Source organism: Cottoperca gobio, chromosome 6, assembly GCF_900634415.1.
Source record: "Cottoperca gobio chromosome 6, fCotGob3.1, whole genome shotgun sequence".
NCBI classification, from domain to species: Eukaryota; Metazoa; Chordata; class Actinopteri; order Perciformes; family Bovichtidae; genus Cottoperca; species Cottoperca gobio.
The window spans coordinates 18,682,314-18,704,448 of record NC_041360.1 but is presented as its reverse complement, the minus strand read 5'-3'; the positions used below and the strand labels follow the sequence as shown (position 1 = coordinate 18,704,448).

At 38.1% G+C, this 22,135-nt stretch overlaps 3 protein-coding genes across 7 annotated transcripts in view; 1 reads left to right on the top strand and 2 right to left on the bottom strand.

The window, feature by feature from the left end:
• Positions 1-4,411: 4,411 nt before the first annotated feature.
• Positions 4,412-12,075, bottom strand: ctdspl2a (CTD (carboxy-terminal domain, RNA polymerase II, polypeptide A) small phosphatase like 2a). 2 transcript variants are annotated; one of them, XM_029434531.1, is made up of 14 exons: positions 11,770-12,075; positions 9,992-10,203; positions 9,170-9,305; positions 8,859-9,005; positions 8,509-8,736; positions 8,184-8,225; positions 7,614-7,707; positions 6,939-7,050; positions 6,764-6,850; positions 6,610-6,672; positions 6,419-6,498; positions 5,807-5,933; positions 5,622-5,717; positions 4,412-5,254 (listed from the first exon to the last, which is right to left on the bottom strand). In XM_029434531.1, the coding sequence occupies exons 2-14, from the start codon at positions 10,178-10,180 to the stop codon at positions 5,189-5,191; spliced, it is 1,467 nt and encodes a 488-aa protein (XP_029290391.1). In that variant the 5' UTR covers positions 10,181-10,203; positions 11,770-12,075; the 3' UTR covers positions 4,412-5,188. The 2 variants fall into 2 exon arrangements, with proteins under 2 accessions (XP_029290391.1, XP_029290392.1); XM_029434532.1 differs by lacking the exon at positions 8,184-8,225 and having other exon boundaries at positions 11,770-12,074.
• Positions 12,076-13,136: 1,061 nt separating this feature from the next.
• Positions 13,137-18,073, bottom strand: sqor (sulfide quinone oxidoreductase). The gene is given in 11 exon segments (XM_029433475.1): positions 13,137-14,049; positions 14,141-14,319; positions 14,406-14,444; positions 14,446-14,474; positions 15,649-15,832; positions 16,024-16,233; positions 16,334-16,528; positions 16,645-16,698; positions 16,838-17,008; positions 17,163-17,367; positions 17,868-18,073. Coding segments are annotated over 10 exon segments (1,317 nt in total). The 5' UTR covers positions 17,361-17,367; positions 17,868-18,073; the 3' UTR covers positions 13,137-13,991.
• A 1,050-nt stretch (positions 18,074-19,123) lies between these two features.
• Positions 19,124-22,135, top strand: part of atp8b4 (ATPase phospholipid transporting 8B4) — a 25,904-nt gene continuing 22,892 nt past the window's right edge. For 2 of the 4 annotated variants that reach the window (XM_029433470.1, XM_029433466.1), the window contains exon 1: positions 19,124-19,289. The gene's annotated coding sequence lies outside the window, so the exon portion shown is untranslated. Of the gene's footprint in view, positions 19,290-19,775; positions 19,856-20,564; positions 20,624-22,135 lie in introns of those variants that run through there. The other 2 variants (XM_029433469.1, XM_029433472.1) reach the window with 2 other exon arrangements.

The window sequence follows — 22,135 nt, the reverse complement described above, 5'->3', positions numbered from 1 at the left end:
CTAATATGACCATGCTAACATGCTCACAATGTAAACATGCTGATGTTAAGCAGGTATAACGTTGACCTTATTCACCATCTTAGCTTAGCATGTTAGCACGCTAACATTTGGTAATTAGCACTAAGCACAGTACAGCTGAGGCTGATGTGCATGCCATTAGTTATTTGGTCATAAACTAAAGTATTGTACAAAACTGTAGCTGAAACTGTATCTAACACTCTGAACAATAATATATGGAGAAATCATTTTCAACTTTCAAAGCAGGGGGATTTTGTGTACTGAAGACTTGATTTATTTTATTAAACTTCAACTTTGTGTCCACAAGGGAGAATGAGAAAAACATAGAGCACACACAGGCTTAAACATAATATACTCAAAACATTTAATAAACTACTTAAAAAAACAAATGCTAAAACCCACACGCTCACTGATAACTGAGCTAACTGTCAACCCAATCATCAATGAACAAAACATTGCCATTGTTCCCACTAGACATCAAAGAAAGTACAGTATGACATGTCATTTTATTTCCCACGATTAGATAATACATTACATTTTACAGGTTTATATTCAGGTTTACATTGCATATAAAATGTGATTTTTGGATAAAGAATATCAAAGTTTATAGATAGCTGCCTTTTGTCATTTTGCTACATGAACTAGTGAAGATTTCCTCTCTTTACAAAAGGGAGTTACTTCAGTGCATTTGGACAGGCTGGGACTAAACACAGAAAATGTCCCTCAGGATGACTCTGCGGAGAAAAAAGAAAGAAAGACACAGTGTTGGATTAATGCGTGAATTGTACAGCTTAAAGAAATACATGATAATGTAGCTTTCCTGTGCTTTGCTCCGACTAACCTGCAGGTTGTTGTGGCACACAGTATTATGAGTGGCTGTCAGGTGATTGTGCACACACTTCCCAAAGTGGCGTAGGCAGGAGGAATCAGAGGGGGTGCAGGTCTGAGAGCAAGATGGGGGTTTCAGCAGCAGACAGCTTGAACAGGAGGTGTGTTGGCAGGAGCCCTGGCACGCTGTCTTCTCCAGAGACACAAACCTACAGAGCAGGAAATTCAAATCTCTGTGAAAAATACAGCAGCAGAAGATATTAAAGAAAAAACATCTTTTGTTCTTTTTCTCTTTTTAGTTACCTGGCAGAGCAGATTTCAGACGGGTTGGCCTGACAGTATTCCCTAGTGCATTCTGGGTGACAGCTCTCTGGATCCAAAGACTCAATCACTGCACAAAACAACATTTTAAACACTGAATGAGAAACTGAAGTCTGGGATTTGCTATTCACAATGCATGTTAGATATATCAAATTTCATATTTACATCTTTTCCGGTCTAATCTCGTACTACGTCTGATACCGTGTCGATAACGGTGACAACTCTGTTCGCCATGACGAGATAAGAGGTGTAATGATGGCTTAACTGTTAGCAGAAACCTTTGAATCAAAGGAAGCCTTGACCACACTATCAGTCTTCACAGCTCATAAAAAGAAGCATTTACCACATTGGCACTGTTCCCACTACAATGATACTAAATGATAGTGAATTTCTTACGAACATTTATTTCACAGATAAAGTTATTAGTATTTACAAAACATGAGTTTTTAAAATATGCTGCTACAGGTTAAACTATCCAACTCTCTTATGATTTATTTTATTTCTTATAACAGGGTCATACATTCAATTGCTTTACTCATGTGACAGAATGCAGGTCCTATTTGAATGAATCTGTAATAATACATTATTATAATAAATATAAATAAAGCACTGACGGGAGCAATTCTACTTCATGATGACTCATTTTATTTTTGATTATTTAACAAAAGGTTTCTGATGATACTTTTACTGAAGTAAGTTTTACAGGATTTCTACTTGTAATTGAGTATTTATATATTGTGGTATTGCTATTTACATGAAACATGTTTTTTTGTGTCTATGTTATTGACCTTTTGTGATTCATCTTTAAAAAAAAAAAACTATATTGGTGATTAATGTATCAAGAAATGTGGCTCACTGTGGCATGTATTATTAATCAGTGATTAAAAAGTCATTACATTACCTGCTTGACACTAATTGAGGTTATAAACTATAATCTCACCTGCTTTACAGACTCCTCTGCGCTCTGCATCTGGTTTGTCAGCTGCTCCTGAGTCTTGGTAAACACACAGCAGTCCCTCATCACACTTGCCCAGATAGTCCCATGTTCCTCCGCAGGTCTCCCCATCTGCTCTGGCACAGACGGGGCAGCAGCCACACACACCTGTCGTGACACCGCCTTTACACTGGAGCTTCAGCGCCCGCCGGGTGGAGCAGTGTATCCGCTCGCAGGGCGGGCAGTGAAGGGCCTGAAGCTGCTGTGCTGCTCCAGAGGGCGTTTCCTGTGAACCCAATGCCCCCAACACGGCACTCAAAAAGAAGAGCATCCACATCCTTGAACGACCTGATGTTATCCTGAGGTGAGAACACCTGTCAGCACCTTTTATATATACGTCGGCCCCTCGGATAACACACCAGTAAGGCTTCATAGTTTATGAGCCACAACCTCCACCCCCCACCAGCAGCCAATAGATGAGGGCAGAGGGGTTTTTACTCTAAATACACAGTCTTATCTTCACACTATCAACAGGGGGATTTTGTTTTGAAATAATTCTTCCTTTTGAACGCCTCTTAGATAAGTCTAATAAAGACTGGCCCCCTTTGTATTTGGAGTCACATGACCTCTGGAAGGGGCAATTCAGTGCACACCTACAATCAGGTAATGACCTATTTCTTGAAAGAACAAAAGGATCAAGACATCAGCAGGTTATCTGATCAGGACATCTCGTAAGGTTCGTATCTCTGAATAAAAACTCAGACAGGTTGTGTATATAATAAGCAGCTGAAGAGTACAATACATTAACCCATGAATCACACTTTAACATTTAAATCAGTAGTTTGTGTGAATAACACTACAGGTTATATTATATTAATAAAGGTTTATTACAAAGGTAATTAACAAAAAACATCTGATTTGAGTGTCTCTAAAGTATTTAATATTTTGACCATCTGTGCACCAATATATCACGACAGCCACTCCAGTTAAATTTATGAATGAAGCGATGTAAGTCAGTCTACTGCTGTAGTGTGAAAGGATTGTGGTCTAAATCATAGCAGAAAGAAAGAAGTTGTTGCAATTACATTTTTTTCAAACATTTAATTTGTACTAAATGCAGTGGTGGAATGTATGTACAATTATTAAATACGGTCCTTGAGTACACATTTGAGGTACGTTCCTAGAGTATTTCCATGTTACGTTATACTTCTACTCCACTACATTTCAGAGGCAAATATACTACTACATGTATTTGATAACTTTAGTTACTTTGCGAATTTATATTATTAATACAACATATTACTTTGAGGTCTGTATGAAGCATTTCTTGAAGCAGCTTCAGTTGTTCAGTGCTGTCAAAAGAAACCATTGAAGTAGACACCATTTAGCTTTAAGTTTCAGCTCTTAAGATACTTTCAGATAATTAAAGACACGTCGACAAAGAAAATGCATTCTGACGTGCATTTCATAATTCCATTAAATTACTTGTTGCATGGCAACAAATACTCTTATCTTGACAAAACAATTTCAACTCAAGATCCACTTCCTCGCATGTTTGCTGTGAAGCCATCAACCAAATCCCACGGTCTCCATCAGCAGGGAACATCTTTACACAGAACTTCATGTAAACTGAGCGACGTCGATGTGCTGATGAGGACGTGCGATACAGTCCAAACCGCCGACACATAAGCGGCCTTTGAGTTGAGATTTTGTTTCCATGGTCCAGGTGACCCGTCCAGCTCGATTATCCTGTATGCTTTAGTTGCAGTGGTTAAACTGGAATCACTTACAAACTACCAGTGAGAAAGATTAACAGGTATTTTCATTGCCAAACATGTTTTAAATTCTTTTTTTGTATTTTAATTATTAGCAGGCTTTGAGTCGTATAAAAATGTATTTATTTTCAAGGAAACCATTGAGTAACACTGAATACAACAGGAGTGATCATTCAATAGTCAATAAAACTTGTGACTCCTACATCGTAAAGATCTCACATACAAGACGTCTTGGAAAACAAGATTTCAAAGCAAACATGTTGGCAATTTGCTGGTGCTACAATTTCATTCCCCCCCCCCCCCACATAACAAATTAAGGTGATACACACCTGTATAGAAAAGTGACAAGATTTTACATCAACTTACAAAGGGCTGGATGTCAAAGTGCAAGATGCCTGAACCCCCCCCCCCCCCCCCACCACCCCCCTCATTAAAGAGGACGATCGAGGTGTCGAAATCAGAAATGGACTGTCAAATACAAATCTCAAAAATTATCATTCAGCCATTATGGCTTTGTATTCAGTTGAGATCCAAGTCTAGCTTACATTATATAGCTTTAAAATATTGTTTCAGAAACATTTTCCTCTTTCTTTTTTTTTTTTAAACTGCACCTTATTACAGACAACTGCATGTAATGGAGTAAAGCATCACAGGAATAATGCAGGCATACAACAGAAATGCAGCCGTTTATCAACAACTTCAAACAAAACACACTAACATTTTGTTGGTTTTATAAAAGCAACCGAATCAAAGAATACATACTAAAATCTGAAGTGAAAATAAAATGACTTAAAAACCTTGAAGAAAAAAAACTATGTACATATATTTACAAGTAAATAGAGTGAATATTATACAGGTTTGACTGGCCGTTCAAGGTCAGACCGAAGCCACCAGGGTCCATATAATCCAACACTGCATGACATTCAGTTTTGTCAATCCAAAATGGTTCTTAAAAAGACAAAATACCTTCCAGGAAGCCGCCTTCAAAAACAAAAAGGTGCACAAAAACAAGCGAGCAAAAAGAGAAAAGTCTGCTGCAGCGAGCAGATTTGTTTGCTCTGAATCTGGTTTGAGTGTGTGTGTGTGTGTGTGTGTGTGTGTCTGTGTGTGTGTGTGTGTGTATAAAAACATCCAGGGCTTTTTGAATCAAACATAACTTTCAATTTTTTTGCATGATTTAAAAAATAATAATAATAATAATGGCAATGTTTGCAAAGAGAAATCCATTGAATATTTTCTTCTAGGAGTCCGTTTTTTTTTTTTTTCTTCCAATGTTGATACCATCTTGAACTGAGAGACGAACACGCAGTCATCAGTCTGGAGGAAGGAGGTTGTGCAAACGAAACTGTTCTCGGATGTGCGGTCTGACATCTTCATTCTGTGATAAAAGAGAATTAAGATTCATTTCTAAAATCACATGAGGTCATACTGGTCCTGTGCGAATAGGGTTTTAAAGTGCATCCGTTCTAAAGCCATCCAAAAATAAGTAGATGTGCCCACTGCGATGTCAAAGGATCACATTTCTTATTGAATTAAGTGACTATCAAGAAATCAGCAGGACTGCATAAGAGATGCAATCAGAAAATACAGAAACATTTATTTATTTTAAACAATCTGGAGCATCAGTTCACTTTTTCCTTCAGGCCCTGTATAAATATAAATATATCTTTATTGCGACTTAGAACATATCTGATAAGGTTCAGCAGCAGGTGTTTGTCAGTGCAACTAGAGGTCTAGATACATACCAGCTCCACAAGCTTCTCGAGGAAAGGAACAAGCTTTAGAAGCTCGTTGTCATTTCTATCCACAAACCAGCTCTCGATGGGGATTCCATTGGAAAGCTGCAAAAGACAAAAGATAATCTATATTCTAGTTTCACTGTGACACAGAAACTTTGGAGGCAAGTTTGCAAGTAAATTAAAATGTTTACCTGATAGGCAAAGGCTTGGGGTGAGTTGTCGATTATTATTGTCTTGGAAAGATCCCGTCCAAGAATGTTTAGGTCTTTAATATAATTTCCTTGAACACACACACAGTGCTCACGAAATAGCCTATGTCTAAAAAAAAACACAGAGCATATTCCTCAGTTAAAACATGCAGTAATACATATTTCCAAGCACTAGAGATCAAACAAAAAGGAACCGTTAACATAATCATGCAGTGGAGTACTTAAAAAGGCCATGTTGACTAAAGGCATCACGTATTAAGTGCGGTGTTAATGTGTTAAACAGGACAATAACATTTTCGCAGAGGGTTTTAAGTTTAGTTTATACTTCTACTGGCAGAGAAAAGAAGCCTTCTTCACCAACACTACAAACAAGGAAGACATTTTTGGTGTTAAGCAGCAAAAATGTTTCTCATTTACTTGTTGGACTGTTTAAAAGGCTGGAAAAAGAGCAGCGAAGAGCTTGAACCTTGTTTGCTCTGCTGACGCTAACTCTACACGCTTATCTTCCATTATTTCCCCAGGCTGAGTGTAGACAAAGCTAGTCAACAATATTATTTATTTTAAAAGCTTCTTCAGTCTTGTGTTGTCACTGACCTGACCAACTGTTTTTTCGGATCCAGGATGTTGAGCAACTTGTCGGCGTACACTTTCTTTGAAGCCGTGAAGAGAATAATCTGAAATTGTAATGGACAGCAGCAATAAATGAGAAATACGCCAATTTAGATCCGGTCAGATTAAAACAGACACTGTGTGGAGTCTCTTGGAAATAAAAAATTGCATCTCACCTCATACATTTGAGACATGCGCTCAAGAAACTCGCGGAAAAAGGGCCTCAAGCGAACATACACCTTGAGATTAAAAACAAAACAGAGAAATGTAATCAAAGCAGCGAGTAAATAGAGACCTTTGGATTAGAGAAAGACATTGAACAGTTAGTACCTGGTATATTACATCTTGAAAGAGCACAGGGAATGTCAGGGCTGCGTCTTCTAGCTCATTTAAACTACAGTGGACCAGAGTTTCGTCCTGACAACACAAAGAAAGCAAAACATTAGTAGGAAAAACCATCGATTTTACTTTCAATATAGAGCACAAGAAATCTTTCACTGCTTACCAGATCCAAGACGAGAGAAAACTCTGGTGTGCTGCGTGTTTTCAAAGGTAATGCTGGTTTGCGTGTTAACTGCTCTTCTGTCAGCGGAGGCACGTGCTTGATGAAGAAGTACCTAAACATACATAAAAACACCCTCATCAAACAAAACAAAGAAGGGTTGAGCGACACTTTCAAGAAACATTTTAAATATAGCGTCGGTCCTCCCGGCTGAAATGTGACCGAATTTGACTTAACAAACAGAAAATGTCTACTCCAATGTCAGTACTACGGGGGTCTGCAAAGATTCAAAGAAGAGCTTTGAAGTAAACCGTTTAAACAATCGTTAGTCCAATTAAGAACAGTAGAGTTGTAAACATGGCGTCACATGTCATCACAGAGTGGGCACACAAAGGCTGAAAGTCCTGTTACTGCCGCCATCTAGTGGTTTTAAGTTTTGTATTGCAGCTCCGTCCACACACCCAACATGCAATGTCACCTTGGAAGTGAGACTATACATCTGATCACAAACTGTCGGTGTTGTCAAACGTGCAAACTAAAATTTTAAACCCCAAAATCAGTCTCAATATGCAGGCTGCTTACTTTTACTTAATTTACCAATTTCTTTAATTAGAAAATAGCTATTTTGGTTATAAGCTGCTTAAAAAAAGAAAAGAAATCAACAGTCAATCAACTTACGGATCAAAAACTTCCCATTCCTCTTCATATGAGGTTTCTGGAGGGGCCGCAGGTAACGCATGAGGGTAAACACCGGCTGGCATACAACCAGGAGCTGATGAAGACAGAGAGATGGAAAAGCAGTTCAAACATTAGGTTTTTGAGCAGCAAGGAGCCAAAGTCATGACGTCAACCCTCTGTTCCACTAGCTTCTGTAAGTCAATGTTTGATTCAACATCTATATCATCAATCTTTAAAAAAAACAAACATACACCTGTTATTGAGGTTTACCGTCCACATTCTAACACAAATCGGCATCAACTACAGTACCTGCTATTAGAAGTTAAAACCAAAGTTAAACAATTCATCTTTTACGTTTACACAATGTTCCAGGGCTTATGGGAAATGCTGTTTATTAAAGGCCGCTAAAATGTTAATTATTATATCATTCTTTTAACAATTACCGCCCTTATCTAAATATATGGAGTGAATCACATGACATACTGTTGAAAAAGGTTCAAAGGCTGGATTTTTGTTGTGTTTTGCACATTATTAGACATGTAAATGGGATTATTAAAGACGTTTTCTTACGTCTGAAATAGAACCTGAAAGTTCCAGTTTCACTTCGGCTCTCTATTGTCAAAAGCAGAGGTTACAACCATGTTAACAGTTTGTTAAAGATACAGACACTCGGCAAAGGTTTCCAAAGAGCAGAGTCATGTTTACAAATCTGTGTGTGGCCAAAAGAAGATTAATTTAAAACATCCTACTACTGTAAACCCCACCCATCGAGTCATCAACGAAGGTTAAATACACAACGGTTCACAGCTAGTAATCGTCTTCTGAAAGCATATTATGTTGGTCAAGAAAGTTTCCCAAATTAAAAGAATGAGGTCAAATGTGAGAGCGGTCGTACCCGTTAATGGTGGCATGTCAGTTTCAGTTACTATTTGTCCTTGTTCTATGGTTGTATCGGAGGTAATCTGAAGCCTCTGCGGTAATATCGGGGCAGTGTGACACGGAGTGATGCCCTCTGTGGACGTGAGCGTGCTGCTCGGCATTTCTTCTGCCGGCTCGATGTCCAGCTGTTTCATGATTTCCTCTGCCTCTATCGCTTGGCCAGGAGAGTCTGAACCAGGAGCGGCTGAATACGAGTGACAAAAACAGTCCGTACAGTTTGGTCACATATAACAACTTGTTTTTTGAAACAATCGAAGAATTTAGATATTTATAGACATTAATATCTAAGGACTCTTTTTGTATTACCAGTTTTAGTTGCTGGTGAGAAAAAGTTGAAGACTGGAGAGAAGATGGTTCCGAGCAGGGTGGTGCGTGGTGGGCTGCTTGCGACCTCGACGGGGACCTCAAGCTTACCGTTTGGTTTCAGGGGTTTACTGTTGCAGGTCATCGTGTCTAAAAAAAAAAAAAGACTCTTTAATAACAACCCAAAAACTAAATATCTGTATGGATTTCTGCATATCGTTTCTTTTTTTGGATCCTTGCAGGAGCCATATGATCGGATACGCTGCAGTCACGATGAGAGATTGCTTTTACAACATGCATTACTGGGTCTTTACCTTTATTTGGACTTTTCCGGCAAACTCTGGAGACTGCTTTATTGGAAAGGCCTCTAGTCTGAGGTGTTGAAGTAATTAGATCGCTCTCAGAATTACATTCAAGACGACTCCTCTTTGCAGGGATATCCGGTTCCACCTAGGGGAAACAACAACATGTATACAGACCAGTTACAGATCATTCACATCATTTCCTCTTTTTAGTGGCTTTTTAGTCTTTCAATCTGAAAATCTACAATTTATTATAATAGAGGTACAATTAGTAGCGTTATAAAAAATAATTTATGACAACATATTTTTACAACAGTCATTAAACCATGGTACTATTGCGTCTCAATCCACATCTAAAAATACAAGTCCTACTTCATTTAGAAATAACGCAACATTTCTTCTGTAAGATAAGATGATATAGATTTTTAGTTTATAAAAAAGGTGCAGGACAAACAACAGGTATTTAATTTCACTCTGCGCATTTTTTACTTCACTTGAAAATGTGTTAAAGAGTTACAGAAAGGTTACCAGTGTGATTGTCAGTAAGTCTGAAAGGGGCTCAAGATAAAGCAAAGCAATAAGCTGACCATTTATCATTATAAATGTATAACTGCCAGAATGAAAATAGAGGAAGTTCAGAGAAACTAAAAGCCAGGCAGTAGGAAACAAAGTTGCTGGGTGTGTTGAGACTTTCCGTCAAGCATCTAAACACACTCCTAGCCATTATGTGTGAGTCAATTTTTAAAATGATCACAAAATGCAGTGAATTTTTAGTTTACAGAATGAAAAAACTAAATTGTGAAAGAGCGGCTGTGAATCCTGATGTAAGCTCACCTTGACAGCATTTCCACCGATGAATTTCTTAATAGTGGAGAACAGGCCTGTTTCATTCTTCTGCATTTTGCATCGACCTCTCACCGGGGATGGCTCCACTTCACAGTGTTTCCGTTTGGCCTGGGATGGGTGGGTTCGACGGCCTAAGTTCGGCTGCTGAGGAGCTTTACGCACTCTCAGCTTCATCATGCTCCAACGTCACATATAAAAATCTGGCAATGGCACAAAAAAAAAAAAGAGGTTAGAAACATTGCTTTAATAACGAAAACAATACCATGCTCTGTTAAATACTAAAATGAGTTTCTACAAAACCAAGTAAAATATCTGACCAGATATTTGATGCCAACTCACAGTAGTTTTTGATACTTGTTGCCACAGATACATTTCAGTCAGTAACAAAAAGGTACTAATCTTTGATACCCTGCCCTATGAATTACTTTAAATTCATTGGCAGTATAATGTTCCTTGTTTACAATTCATTTGGTAAAAACATGATGTGATTTGTGTAGATTGCAAAATAATAATTGTTCAAAATGTATGTTTTAAGACATTTTTGCCTCTTAATTAATAGAAAGTGGATAAAAATTAGGCGACTAAATAGATTTATAAATAGCTTCCATGCAATGTGAAAGAAATCAATTTCCATACAAATATTTCAATGAAATAGAAGCAGCACTTTAAAAAATTGAAAAATGTACATTAAAAATATGCGTGTGCAATCAATTAATTACATATTAGAAATAAAAAATGAACTACACAAGACGAATTTAGTAAAACTGTTTCATCATAATTGACTAACACGGTATGCTGAAGGTAATCCTTTATTAGTGCCACAGCAGAGGTATTTGCATTGTTAATGCAGCAAACGGGATAGTGCAATAACAATACGTTTACATTTTTTTAATTAGTAGACGGACTGAACGGTTGAATTCACAATATATATATATAAATAAACAGATATTTCCCATTGGTTGTCACGGTCATTTAACAAGACCACAAACAAAGTTGAGAGCATTAGTTATCAGCGCCAAATGTCAGTGGAGTGGGCGGTGTATCACAGCGTGATAAACAATAAGGGTAAACAGAAATGCGAGGCCTTTATTATGTTCACATCGAGCTGGTGATTGATACAAACTCTTTATGCATGTATGTTTGGTGAATTATGCTGCTGCTTAATCATCTACTTGTTGCTAAATCAGATTTGGTATCACAACAGCATCGCTCACTGTCGTTATGTAACACCAGACAGGCTGAATTAACGCCAACGACGTCAGTTAGCGCTAACGTTAGCTAGCCGCTGGAATTTAGCATCAAAGGCTGGTTTGACTTGACGTTGTTGCTTCAATGGTAGGACAAGACTATCTGGAAATGTGGCCACTACTGACACTTATCAGCGTAACATATCTGCTATCAATCGCAATGGATCTTAAACTTAAACCAGATGCATGTCGGTGGGTTCCGTGGCTAGTTGACACAAGCGGCTACAGTTAGCTTGCATGCTACCAATCGGCAATGGCAGCAAAGCAAGGCCGTGACATTATTCACTTCAGTTCCCACAGCACGTCTCACACGTGTCGCCGTTTGCATAAGTCTTTAACATGCAAACTATTAATCCATTCATCGGTAAAATAAGGCTATTTATCATCTAGCTAACGCGTCCATAATTATTATTTTCAGCCATTAGACTACGCCCCCTTCGCTGGCTAACGCTAGCCGCTAGCAGTCAGGCTATCATGGGGACAAACCTTTTTGTTTACATGTTGACGTTCGTTACTTACTGATGATCTAGGAAGCTCTTCAAAACTTGCCGCAGTGTTGGCAGCTCTCGGCCGCGACCGTCGCGGGCCACCGGTAGAGGTCGGGCCGTGGTTGTTGTTGCCAGCTGTGTCTGTCGCTCGATAGCTAGTCACAGACCAAACATGTCTGCGGACGCCATTTCCCGCCTCATCACAAACATAACGTTGCTGGTGCGCAGCGGAATGCGACACGCGTAGAGGGGAACCAACGTGGCGGAGAGCGGAGTCAACAGAAAAATGGCTATGGTACGTGTGCGCAGCTGGACCGAGGCTCACTACCACACTTTATCCCTGCTGGTATTGTTGTGCGACTACAAGGAAGCTATAAAGAATGTGTAGACTCGTGCGCAGCGGTTATTTGTTAACTTGTGTGCATGATCTGTAATTACAAGTCTCATTGGGATGAAAATCTGTTTTTCAAGAGTGACAAGGGAAGCATAACATTGTTACAATAAACACATACAAATACAACCGCCTCACTACAAATGAATGAGAAACATATCTAGTTAATATGCAATACAAAAACAAACAATCATAATACATAAAACCGGTTAAAAACCGGTTTTAACGATTTAAAGAGCAATTACTTTGACCAAGAGCTATATTCCCCCCCAATTCCAGGTACTATACATTATTCCAGGAAGGGGCAGCATAGGACTGATGTTTGGTACATTTTTGCTTAAAGACTGCCTTTGTAGCTATTGTTTCAACATTACAGTGCTTGAGAACAGCATTGCATCAGTATAAACTTTCTGAGCATCGTTTTCAGTCAGATACAGCTTAAACGGTACTACACATTTTAGATTATAGATACCAGTTAGCTGGTGAGCAGCATGGTGGTCATGATGAATTATGTTGTTGGAAACAGGTGGGACAGGTCATCTGAATTTGATAGATTTTGCCGTAGGTCCAGGATCTAGTCCTGGCTTTCCAAACGTTGCATCCCCCCTTTAAATTCACTGTGCATTCAGCTGCATTACCAAGACAACTTTGACATTTTAAAAAACTAATCTCAAGTACCTTTCAGGCTCTAAGGGTTTGACTTTCATACCCAGAGGATAGTGATACCCCTAATAATAGTAATCAATCAACACACTCAACTCTGTTGTTAGGTAGCAGGTTCTAAATCCTGAGACGCAAAAGAAACTCTTGATGCCTGGAGTTCTTTAATCTATACACAACATGGTAAACACTATGGCAATTTTTAATAATGTAACGTAAAATACTTTTGCCGTTAATTGGCAAAACGTACAATTCACTTCCAAAGAACACTTTCTGCCACAGCACTTTGGCAGAGCAAACATGGTCTGTATGTACTGAAAAAATATTCAGGGTTTTTCATCAACTAATTCAGTTTTATACTTTAATAGCATAATTACAATGAGTTTATAAGTATTCACATTGTTTTTATTTATAAAGAGTAATGCATCTTAATACAATAATGAACACTGACACTAACTGGATTACCACCAATTTGTTTATAACTCAGTCAAACACAATATTTTCTGACTGATGCTTAAGAGTAAGAAAAGCACTTATGGTAGTTTGCTCAGTAATGGTCAAGTATTCACAAAGACAAAAGAAGAAGAAAAAAAGGTTTTGACGCACAAATAACTAACATAGTATTAAAAAAAGAGCACAACATTTTCCCAGAGCTGGAGACAAACCTGAAGACTACCAAAATCGAAAATTGCCAAGGAAGTACACTCATAATAACAGACTTCCACCAGTACAAACACTTTCTTTCTTTAGCAATCTGAAAAAGAGCATATCTGTATACTGTGATGCATTATTACTTTCAACACAACACTATATGACTGGTCGATATTAATTACAGCTATAGAGTTGAGCATCGCTCCAATATCCTGAAAAAACAAATCATCATGTAAATTGTACCCAAACATAAACATTTTTAATTGTTCATTTACACTATGTGACCAAAGGTCAGTTTATTGGATGTACGTCAGCACATGAACTACAGATAATAAACTTTGTAAGATCCTGGTGAAGTTCAGTTAGGCTGTGGGACTTAGGTGAAACCTACTAGCTTGTAAAGAAATCTCATTGCTGGTTAGATAATGAGGTAGATGACAGAAGCAAGACCGTACATTCAATGTGCTGCCAAAAGAACCAAAAGATATAGATATAGATATAGATATAGATATATGAATATAAGTATTAACTTGCAAACGGATGGTGAGGTTTCATTTCATCCCAAGATGCATCAGTTTCCTGTATGGTGCTGGTCCACCCCACAGGCCCCTGAAGTAAGAAAAATAAACAAAATTAATAAAATGTGGTATGATTCATTACTACCGACTGTTAACATGTTGTTAAATAACTTCATACATACCGTAGAAGCCCATGCCAATAGAGGTGAGGCATCACATCGGCTTTCATGTGGTACATGATTCTGCTTTCTTTGGCTTGGTTGACGGGGAATGTTTCCAGTGGTTGTCCGCTGTAGTCAAACTCGGCCAGAATCACTGTGTTGTAGCTTGTGACCAACGGACACGAGGTGTAGCCATCATACTGTAAACAAGGAGATTCCCGAGTATGTATTTGCACAGTTTCAACCCCGACATTTTTCAAAATCAAAAAGATGACTCATGTCTTACCGTCCTATCTGGCTTCTCATTTTTCATCACTTTGCTGATGGCTTCTGTTCAAGATAGCAGTCTGTGCAGCTGAGAATAAGAAAACAAATGGTAAGCTTTGAATTAAACGTGTACATTTTCGATTAACGATGTCCCAAATTCATCCGTCATATTGTTTCTGTACAGTTTGTACTCCATACTAACAGTCATAGTAGACTGCTTTAGCAGTTAGTTTACACGACGACACAATATGTGCAACAAGTCCATCAAACTGCAACTTCAGAATGTCACTGCAAGTCAAACTTCACAAATAAAATGGTGTCTTTCTTAAGATTGATTACATATTTTTGTTTCCAAGAAATTTGTGGTGCAGTTTCACCAACAGTCACAATATATTTTAGTTTTTTCCAGCTGTGAGCAGCTCCGCTATTTCCTTTGTGCATTGCATTGTGGGAGAATAGTATCCATCAACAGCACCCTCACAAATCGACCATATTTAGTATCCATTTTTTCTTATTGGGGCAAATCTTTTTACAGGTTGGACATTTAGTAAAAATGACTAAAAGAAAATGCAAAATGTTTTTACCACCCATACATGCATATTAATTATCCACTTATGAAATGTGGGGTTGCAGGTGGCCGGAGCCTATGTACTGCATCTGCCTAAGAAACAGGCACACTGAATAGGTCACCAGCGTATCGCTGAGCTGACACACGCACGCGGCACGGAAGGACAATTTAGAGTTAACAATTACCAATTACGTCTTAGTTACCTAAGATGGTGAAGATAGCGTTTCAAGTGATCAGCAATTCATGGCGCCATCAGCGGCTACAATCCATTCTTTGTGAATTTGCCCGTGAATGTATGAGCATGATAAAACTAAAACCTTTACTGATGTCACATTGCAGTTATAAAGTAGGGATTTACAACCCCATGTAATCATCAGTGATCTGAAGTTGCCAGGAACTTCCCATCAGACAGTAAATGACACAAACATGTATCACTAGTAAACTCAAACACAAAGGTAAACTTAGATTAAGACACAATCTTACAGGTACTGAGAAGTGTCCCTACATTACAAGCTTTATAGGGTGTGGTGCATGTTTCTAATCTTGAATAAATAGGCAATTGTGCAATACCCTAACTGGGAAATACCTAAGCAGTTAACAAGAGATATAACTGCATGAATTGTATGCAGCAATAGAGTGCATTCATGTGTTGAGTTGATGCAATCTTTAAACTACAGACACAATAATCACTTACCGACAGCAGCGCCCGTTTTGGCGGTGGGCAGGTTTGTGCAGTCTCCAATCCCAAACACATTTGGATACCTTTTATGTTGGAGGTTGTCTTTGTTGACATCCAACCAGCCAGCTTCATCTGCCAGTTGACTGCCTTTAACCACTAAATTGGGTCCCATTGGTGGCGTGACATGAAGCATTTCATACTAAAAGAAAGAAAGAGCAAAGTTTAAGAGTTATTCACTGGAGTCTCTTTTCCCAATTTGACATATATTTAGGTGCATATTAAGAAAGGTATAGTGTAATAGGTTGATCACTACATACAGTCACAACAGACAAAAAACAACATCATTAGAATAGAATACATGTAAAAGCTACTGTTGAGGTACAGTATTACCTCAATCACGTTGGTTTCGCCTGGTTTGTCAAGATTTTCAAACACAGCTTCTTGCTTGTCTGCACGCACTTCAATCAGGTTTTGCCTTAGATTCACTTGTAGGTCTCGCTGTTTCACAATATCCCACAAAGAGTCAGCATATTTCTTGATCCCAAAGAGCACAGGTAGCGATGTGTTGAATATTATATTGGCCTTATCCCTTTTTCCTGTCTTGGATAGAAACATAAAAACATCTTCATTTACTTTGGAGAACCACACTTGATTGTTTCAAAAGGTACAACATTATCATTACATTCTGAAATGTAAGTACTTTTCTGAGAAAGGCATCTGTTAGATACATGATCTTCTGTGGTGCTCCAGCACATTTCACAGGAGTATTTGGGAAAGTGAACACAGCGTTGCCCTCTTTGAAGTCCTGCAGTGCTTTCCACGTTTTGTCCACGGTTTGAACCGAGTAGTTTGACCCAATCTTTGGCTGTTCAAATCCTTCTGGCAGTCCTTTGATCTACATATGAGAAAAGTGTAAGTTTCCTTGGGTGAAATTGAATATATTGTTCTGTCAATCAACTAATCGCTATTTGTATAGAATGTTTACTATAAATGAACAAAGCATTACTTCACCTTCTCATAATGGAGTTGTAAACCAAGCGCCACAATCAAATACTCATATGAGATCTGCAATGTGAAAGAAAGTCTAAGTAAGGCTAGATGCACATAGATCATCATCATCAATTAAAACTACCACTCAATGCCAATGACACATCATCAACTTTATAACTTCAATACATCAAACAGTTTCCTAAAGCAAACTTACTTCACTCCCATCGTCTGTGCGGACAGTATTTGTGTTTGGGTTTATTTCCTGAACTTTAGATTTCACCCACTTCACTCCGGACGGCATAACACTCGCAGTGGAACGACCTGATGAGGTCAAAGTTTTTGCACCAGCACCAACCAGGGTCCATATAGGCTGATAGTAGTGCATCTGGGAAACAAAATGTTGTTAGGACTCCAGTTTTACAAAACAGTAAAAAATACAAACTACAAATTCACAGCTGAATTTGTAGTTTGAATCGTTTTCTAGTGATACACAAATAGAGGTGCAGCTAATACAAATCCTATTTTCTCTGGATCCTTGCCTCACTCGGCTCCACAACAGCTACATTCTCAGCTCCCATCATCCTCTTCATCCGTGCACTCATAGAAATGCCCCCACTTCCTCCTCCGAGCACAAGCATTTTGTAGTGCTGTCTGGCAGAGGCACAGCTGCTTGTGTGAAAATGAGACATAGCAATGCCTGAGGGGCGGCACTGCCTCAGACGACGCAGTGCAGCCATTCTGTGTCTGAAAGAAAAACAGGTCATTTTAGTTCACAACAATTCAGTTATAGTATCTGCTACTCAAATGTACTAAATATGTCAACAATCTGCAATTCACATGTGGGTGCTCCACATTTACATTTTGACTATCAGGAGGGAGACAATAACTATAGTTTTGACATTAGAGTAATACTGTAAATAATCCAAGTGGGGTTTGGTGGAGAGTAGATTCTAGACATCTTAAATATTTAGTGTATGTACTAATGTAAAAAGGGACCACCCAAGACAACTTGACCTGACACACACACACACACACACACACACACACAAAATGTCTGCACGAGAGATTCTGACTTTGACATACAACGCACTTCTCAGTCTATGCCATATTGTGACAGAAGCCAGAGACCCTTACAGAAGTAGCACAAGCAACGAATGATTTAACGATGTAGGTTACTTCCGTAAACAACTAACAGAGCCTCCGCACTGTAACGTCGACAAACACAAGACGTGCATGATACTTACTTTGACCAGTGCAGCAGCACTACTGTTCTTCGCCCCTTCTCCGCCTCTGATCGTCAATTTTGACAAAATCCGGGATAACTAAATCCACTGACTTACTTCCACTCGGTAAAGAATGCAGGACTTCCTCAATCTATGTGAAGCTCCCCTCACGTGAACTCAGTGTTGAGCCATTGTTTGTCCCGCCTCCTCCATCGTTCGACCAATCAAAAGTGATCATTACTATCCGCCAGTTCAAAGGGTCAATGAAGTGATCGTGCCTAGACCACAAGAAAGCATTTCACCTTTACTACTGGGTCAATCAAATCTAAAGTTAGTTTTAAAACAGAACACATTTATATCACTATGAATCCGTATATATCTCAATAGTAATAGGCCGACAGCTAATGTTGTCACCTGCTTCGCTCCAGTTCAGTTTAAAGTCATGAGTTCACCTCTGCAAAGTGCCCTGGCGTTTTTTCTGGACACCGAAAAGGGGCTTTATAATTTTGAAACTATAATTTCAACTCAGATGTTGTGTTGTGGGAAATTGGAAATGTGGAGAAAATTAAATAAATATATATATATATATATATATATATATATATATATATATATATATATATATATATATATATATATATATATTTAACCCTTTCATGCATGAATTATGACCAAACCAAACAAGATTTGCATTTTAGTTTCTTTTTATTCAGTTTTTTCAAAGAGATATTTATATGTCCACTCAGGTGGACAGCATGCGTTTATGTGTTCAACTCAAGAAATATATATTTAATAAACAAATTAATAAAATGATATATAAAGATGTGAAAACTATAAAATTATATATGTATATATAAAGAAAATGTGCATACATATCCAAAACACCATTAAGGAATACTCTCTATTTCACTCTCCTGTATAGAGCACATGGAAAGAGTAGCATACACACACCACTGGCATAAAGTTATAGTCTCTATACAACTGTTCTTACACTGACCAAAAATATAAACGCAACACTTTTGTTTTTGCTCCCATTTTTCATGAGCTGAATATTGTTCACAAATGTGTTTAAATCTGTTAGTGAGCACGTCTCCTTCGCTGAGATAATCCATCCTCCTCACAGGTGTGGCATATCAAGATGCTGATTAGACAGGATGATTATTGCACAGGTGTATCTGAGGCTTCTTCCTCTCATTGTCAACACATAAAAACCACCTGACTACAGCACATAACATACCTGCTCCACTTTGTGCTGCTTCTCTCTGCCTCACCCTCCATGTCTTGAGGCAGCTCCACCTCATCATCTGATCTCTGATATCAAAGCAATCGCATTGAACATTGGTCATATTGAGCCATTGGTGTGTGAGTCATTAAACTAGCAGCCAGAGAGTCTGCATGCATGCTACTCAGTAGGCTATAGCTCAGTGGTGGAAAAGTACACAGGTAAGAAATACTGTGTTACAAGTAAAAGTCACGCATTCAAATGTTTTACTTAAGTACTAGCATCAAAATATACTTAAAGTACAAAAAGTAAAGTACTTGTTATGCAGAATGGATCATTTTGGAATAAACACACATTTTATTATATGTACTAATGTATTAATAATAATAATAATAATAATAATCATGATATGTACTTTATTTAATCTTCACTTCACCCAAAATTATAATATAATCCAAATTTGTCTCTTTGTTTGTAATCATCAGTTGGGTGATTTCTCTTCAGTCTCCACACAGATCTCTCGGAATTCTTCTTCTTCTTCTTCTTCTTCTTCTTCTTCTTCTTCTTCTTCTTCTTCTTCTTCTTCTTCTTCTTCTTCTTCTTCTTCTTCTTCTTCACAGGCTTTGTTTGTTATTTACACGAGTGCATTAATGTCTGATACATTTATTTATTGAGGAGGACGGTAAATAGGGTTTACTGCGGATAAATCTGCGGATGTGGAGCTTGAAATAAATGACAGGATACATGGAGACAACACAAGAAAGCGCATGTGACAAACTTGTAGGAGGTAAGAAACCACCATTTATTATACACACAAACACTTCTTTTGAAAATGAGGTAACTCTACACCTCATATTGCAGATGATTTATTGCTTGTGAGTTAATGTTTCCTGTTGAAACGGTTTAAAAAGCGTGACTTAGAATAATAATGAGCTTTAATGCATCACTTTGATGAAGAGCAAGCTCAGACAGAGTCCACGTGCCACAGACACTATTACAGTTTGTATTCATCAAACCTATGAATTAGATTCACACAAAGCTCAAGTTTCAATAACCACATTTAGGTGACATGCTGGATTCATGTGCATAAACAAAGGCTTACCCATCATTGGTGTATGATACTGTGGGAAAAGAAAAGAAAGGTAACAAAAGAGTAATGTCCAGCAGAGTTATGCATTTATGAATCTTAATGCCATACAAGTAAACAATAGAAATAGCTTTTAATATCCATTAAGAATGGGAACCAATATGTGAGAATACATTTTTTTGGGGGGAGATCGTATGAAACTGAGTGAGCTAACGGAGTACTGCTGTAGGACAGGAAGGGAATAGCAGCTGCTGAAATAACAAGAGGTACTTCAGAATCAGAATTTGGTTTATTCTTCCAATGGAAAGTCTCACTGCTACTTTAAACATAAAAGTATTATTTTTATGTACTGTATGTGTACTTTTATTGCCTTGTCTCTAGATGATGACCATGTGTTTTCTCTATGTAGAGAAGGAACGTCATGTAAAAGCCAACGCACGGGACTACAATGACAAGTTCTCTTATGCTGTAAGTAGACCTCAAAATGACATCACAATTGTAGGCTGGGGTTATTTCATCAGTGCTGTTTTTGAATTTGCGGTTCTTCAGGACAATCACATCAAAACCTCAAAGTACAACGTCCTCACCTTCCTGCCCATCAACTTGTTTGAACAGTTTCAGAGGGTGGCAAACGCTTACTTCCTAGTGCTGCTGATACTGCAGGTAGGAGAAACTGTGTTTGTGGGCATATATTCGTTTTTATGAATGCATTCTTTTGGCGGGAGATCGTGTTTCTAGTTAATTCCAGAGATTTCCTCTCTGTCGTGGTTCACAACCATCGTGCCTTTGGTGTTGGTGCTGGTAATCACAGCCGTGAAGGACGCCACAGATGACTATGTTTGTGCAATTATTATTGTAGTTTACAGCCCTTCTAAATGCTCCTCTTATCTCATATGGTAAAATTATTACCCCTTTTTTCAAATTTCAGTTCAGACATAAGAGCAAGTCAACAATCGTCAGTCTCAGGTGCTCATCGGGGGAAGGTACTTTATCCTCAGTCTTTCTCCTTTAGATGCTTTGTGTAACTGCTGAAAAATCACATGCTCAAATGATTATAAAGCCCACTGTGTATTCAAGGACATTTATGTGGTTTAATTATATGTGTATTGTTTTTTAATTCCAAATTTGCAGAATGAGAAATGGATGAACGTTCGAGTGGGGGATATCATCAAACTAGAGAATAATCAGTTTGTTGCTGTGAATAAAATCTGTGGATTGATTGTTTTCATGCTGCCAATAATTTTTTTTGGCAGCTCTTATTAGAGGTTATTCAATTCTGTCTCTCATGTTCACATATAAGAGAAGTTGAGGTAAAAAATTAAGGTTTCTTCTGGGATAATCAGAAGCCTTTTCTTTTCACTGATTCTTTAATATTGGTTTTACACACAGGCAGACATCCTCCTCCTCTGTAGTAGTGAGCCATATGGACTGTGCTATATTGAGACTGCAGAGCTCCCACCACCCTGAACGAGGAGCTTGGCCAAGTGGAGTTCAGACTGGCACCCTTACCCAGAACATCATGGTGTTCAGAAAGTGCTCCATTAATGGCCAGACGTACGGTATGGAACACACACCTCTTTCATGTGTGTTTTAACAGTTTTCATGAACTGGTTTGTGATAGTTGGATAATTCACTGATCATTAAAACAACAAGGAAGTTTAGAAAATGCAAATTTCTATAATTAGATTTGCCTTAAAAATGGTCAGATTTAATCTATTCGATTTCAGGGCAAACATTTAGCAATCAGCTGTTTCACTCTAAAACCAAAAGTGTCAGTTTGATATTTCTGATATTTAATTAACGTTTATTTGTCTTTTAGGTGACGTATATGATGAATTTGAGCGGAAGGTGGAAATTACAGAAGTAAGTGACTCTAAATAATAACAAATTCTTAGCTCTGTAACAACACTGATAATAAAATAACAACTATTTTAATGGTTCATGTGCCTTCAGAAAACAGCCTGTGTGGACTTTTCCTTC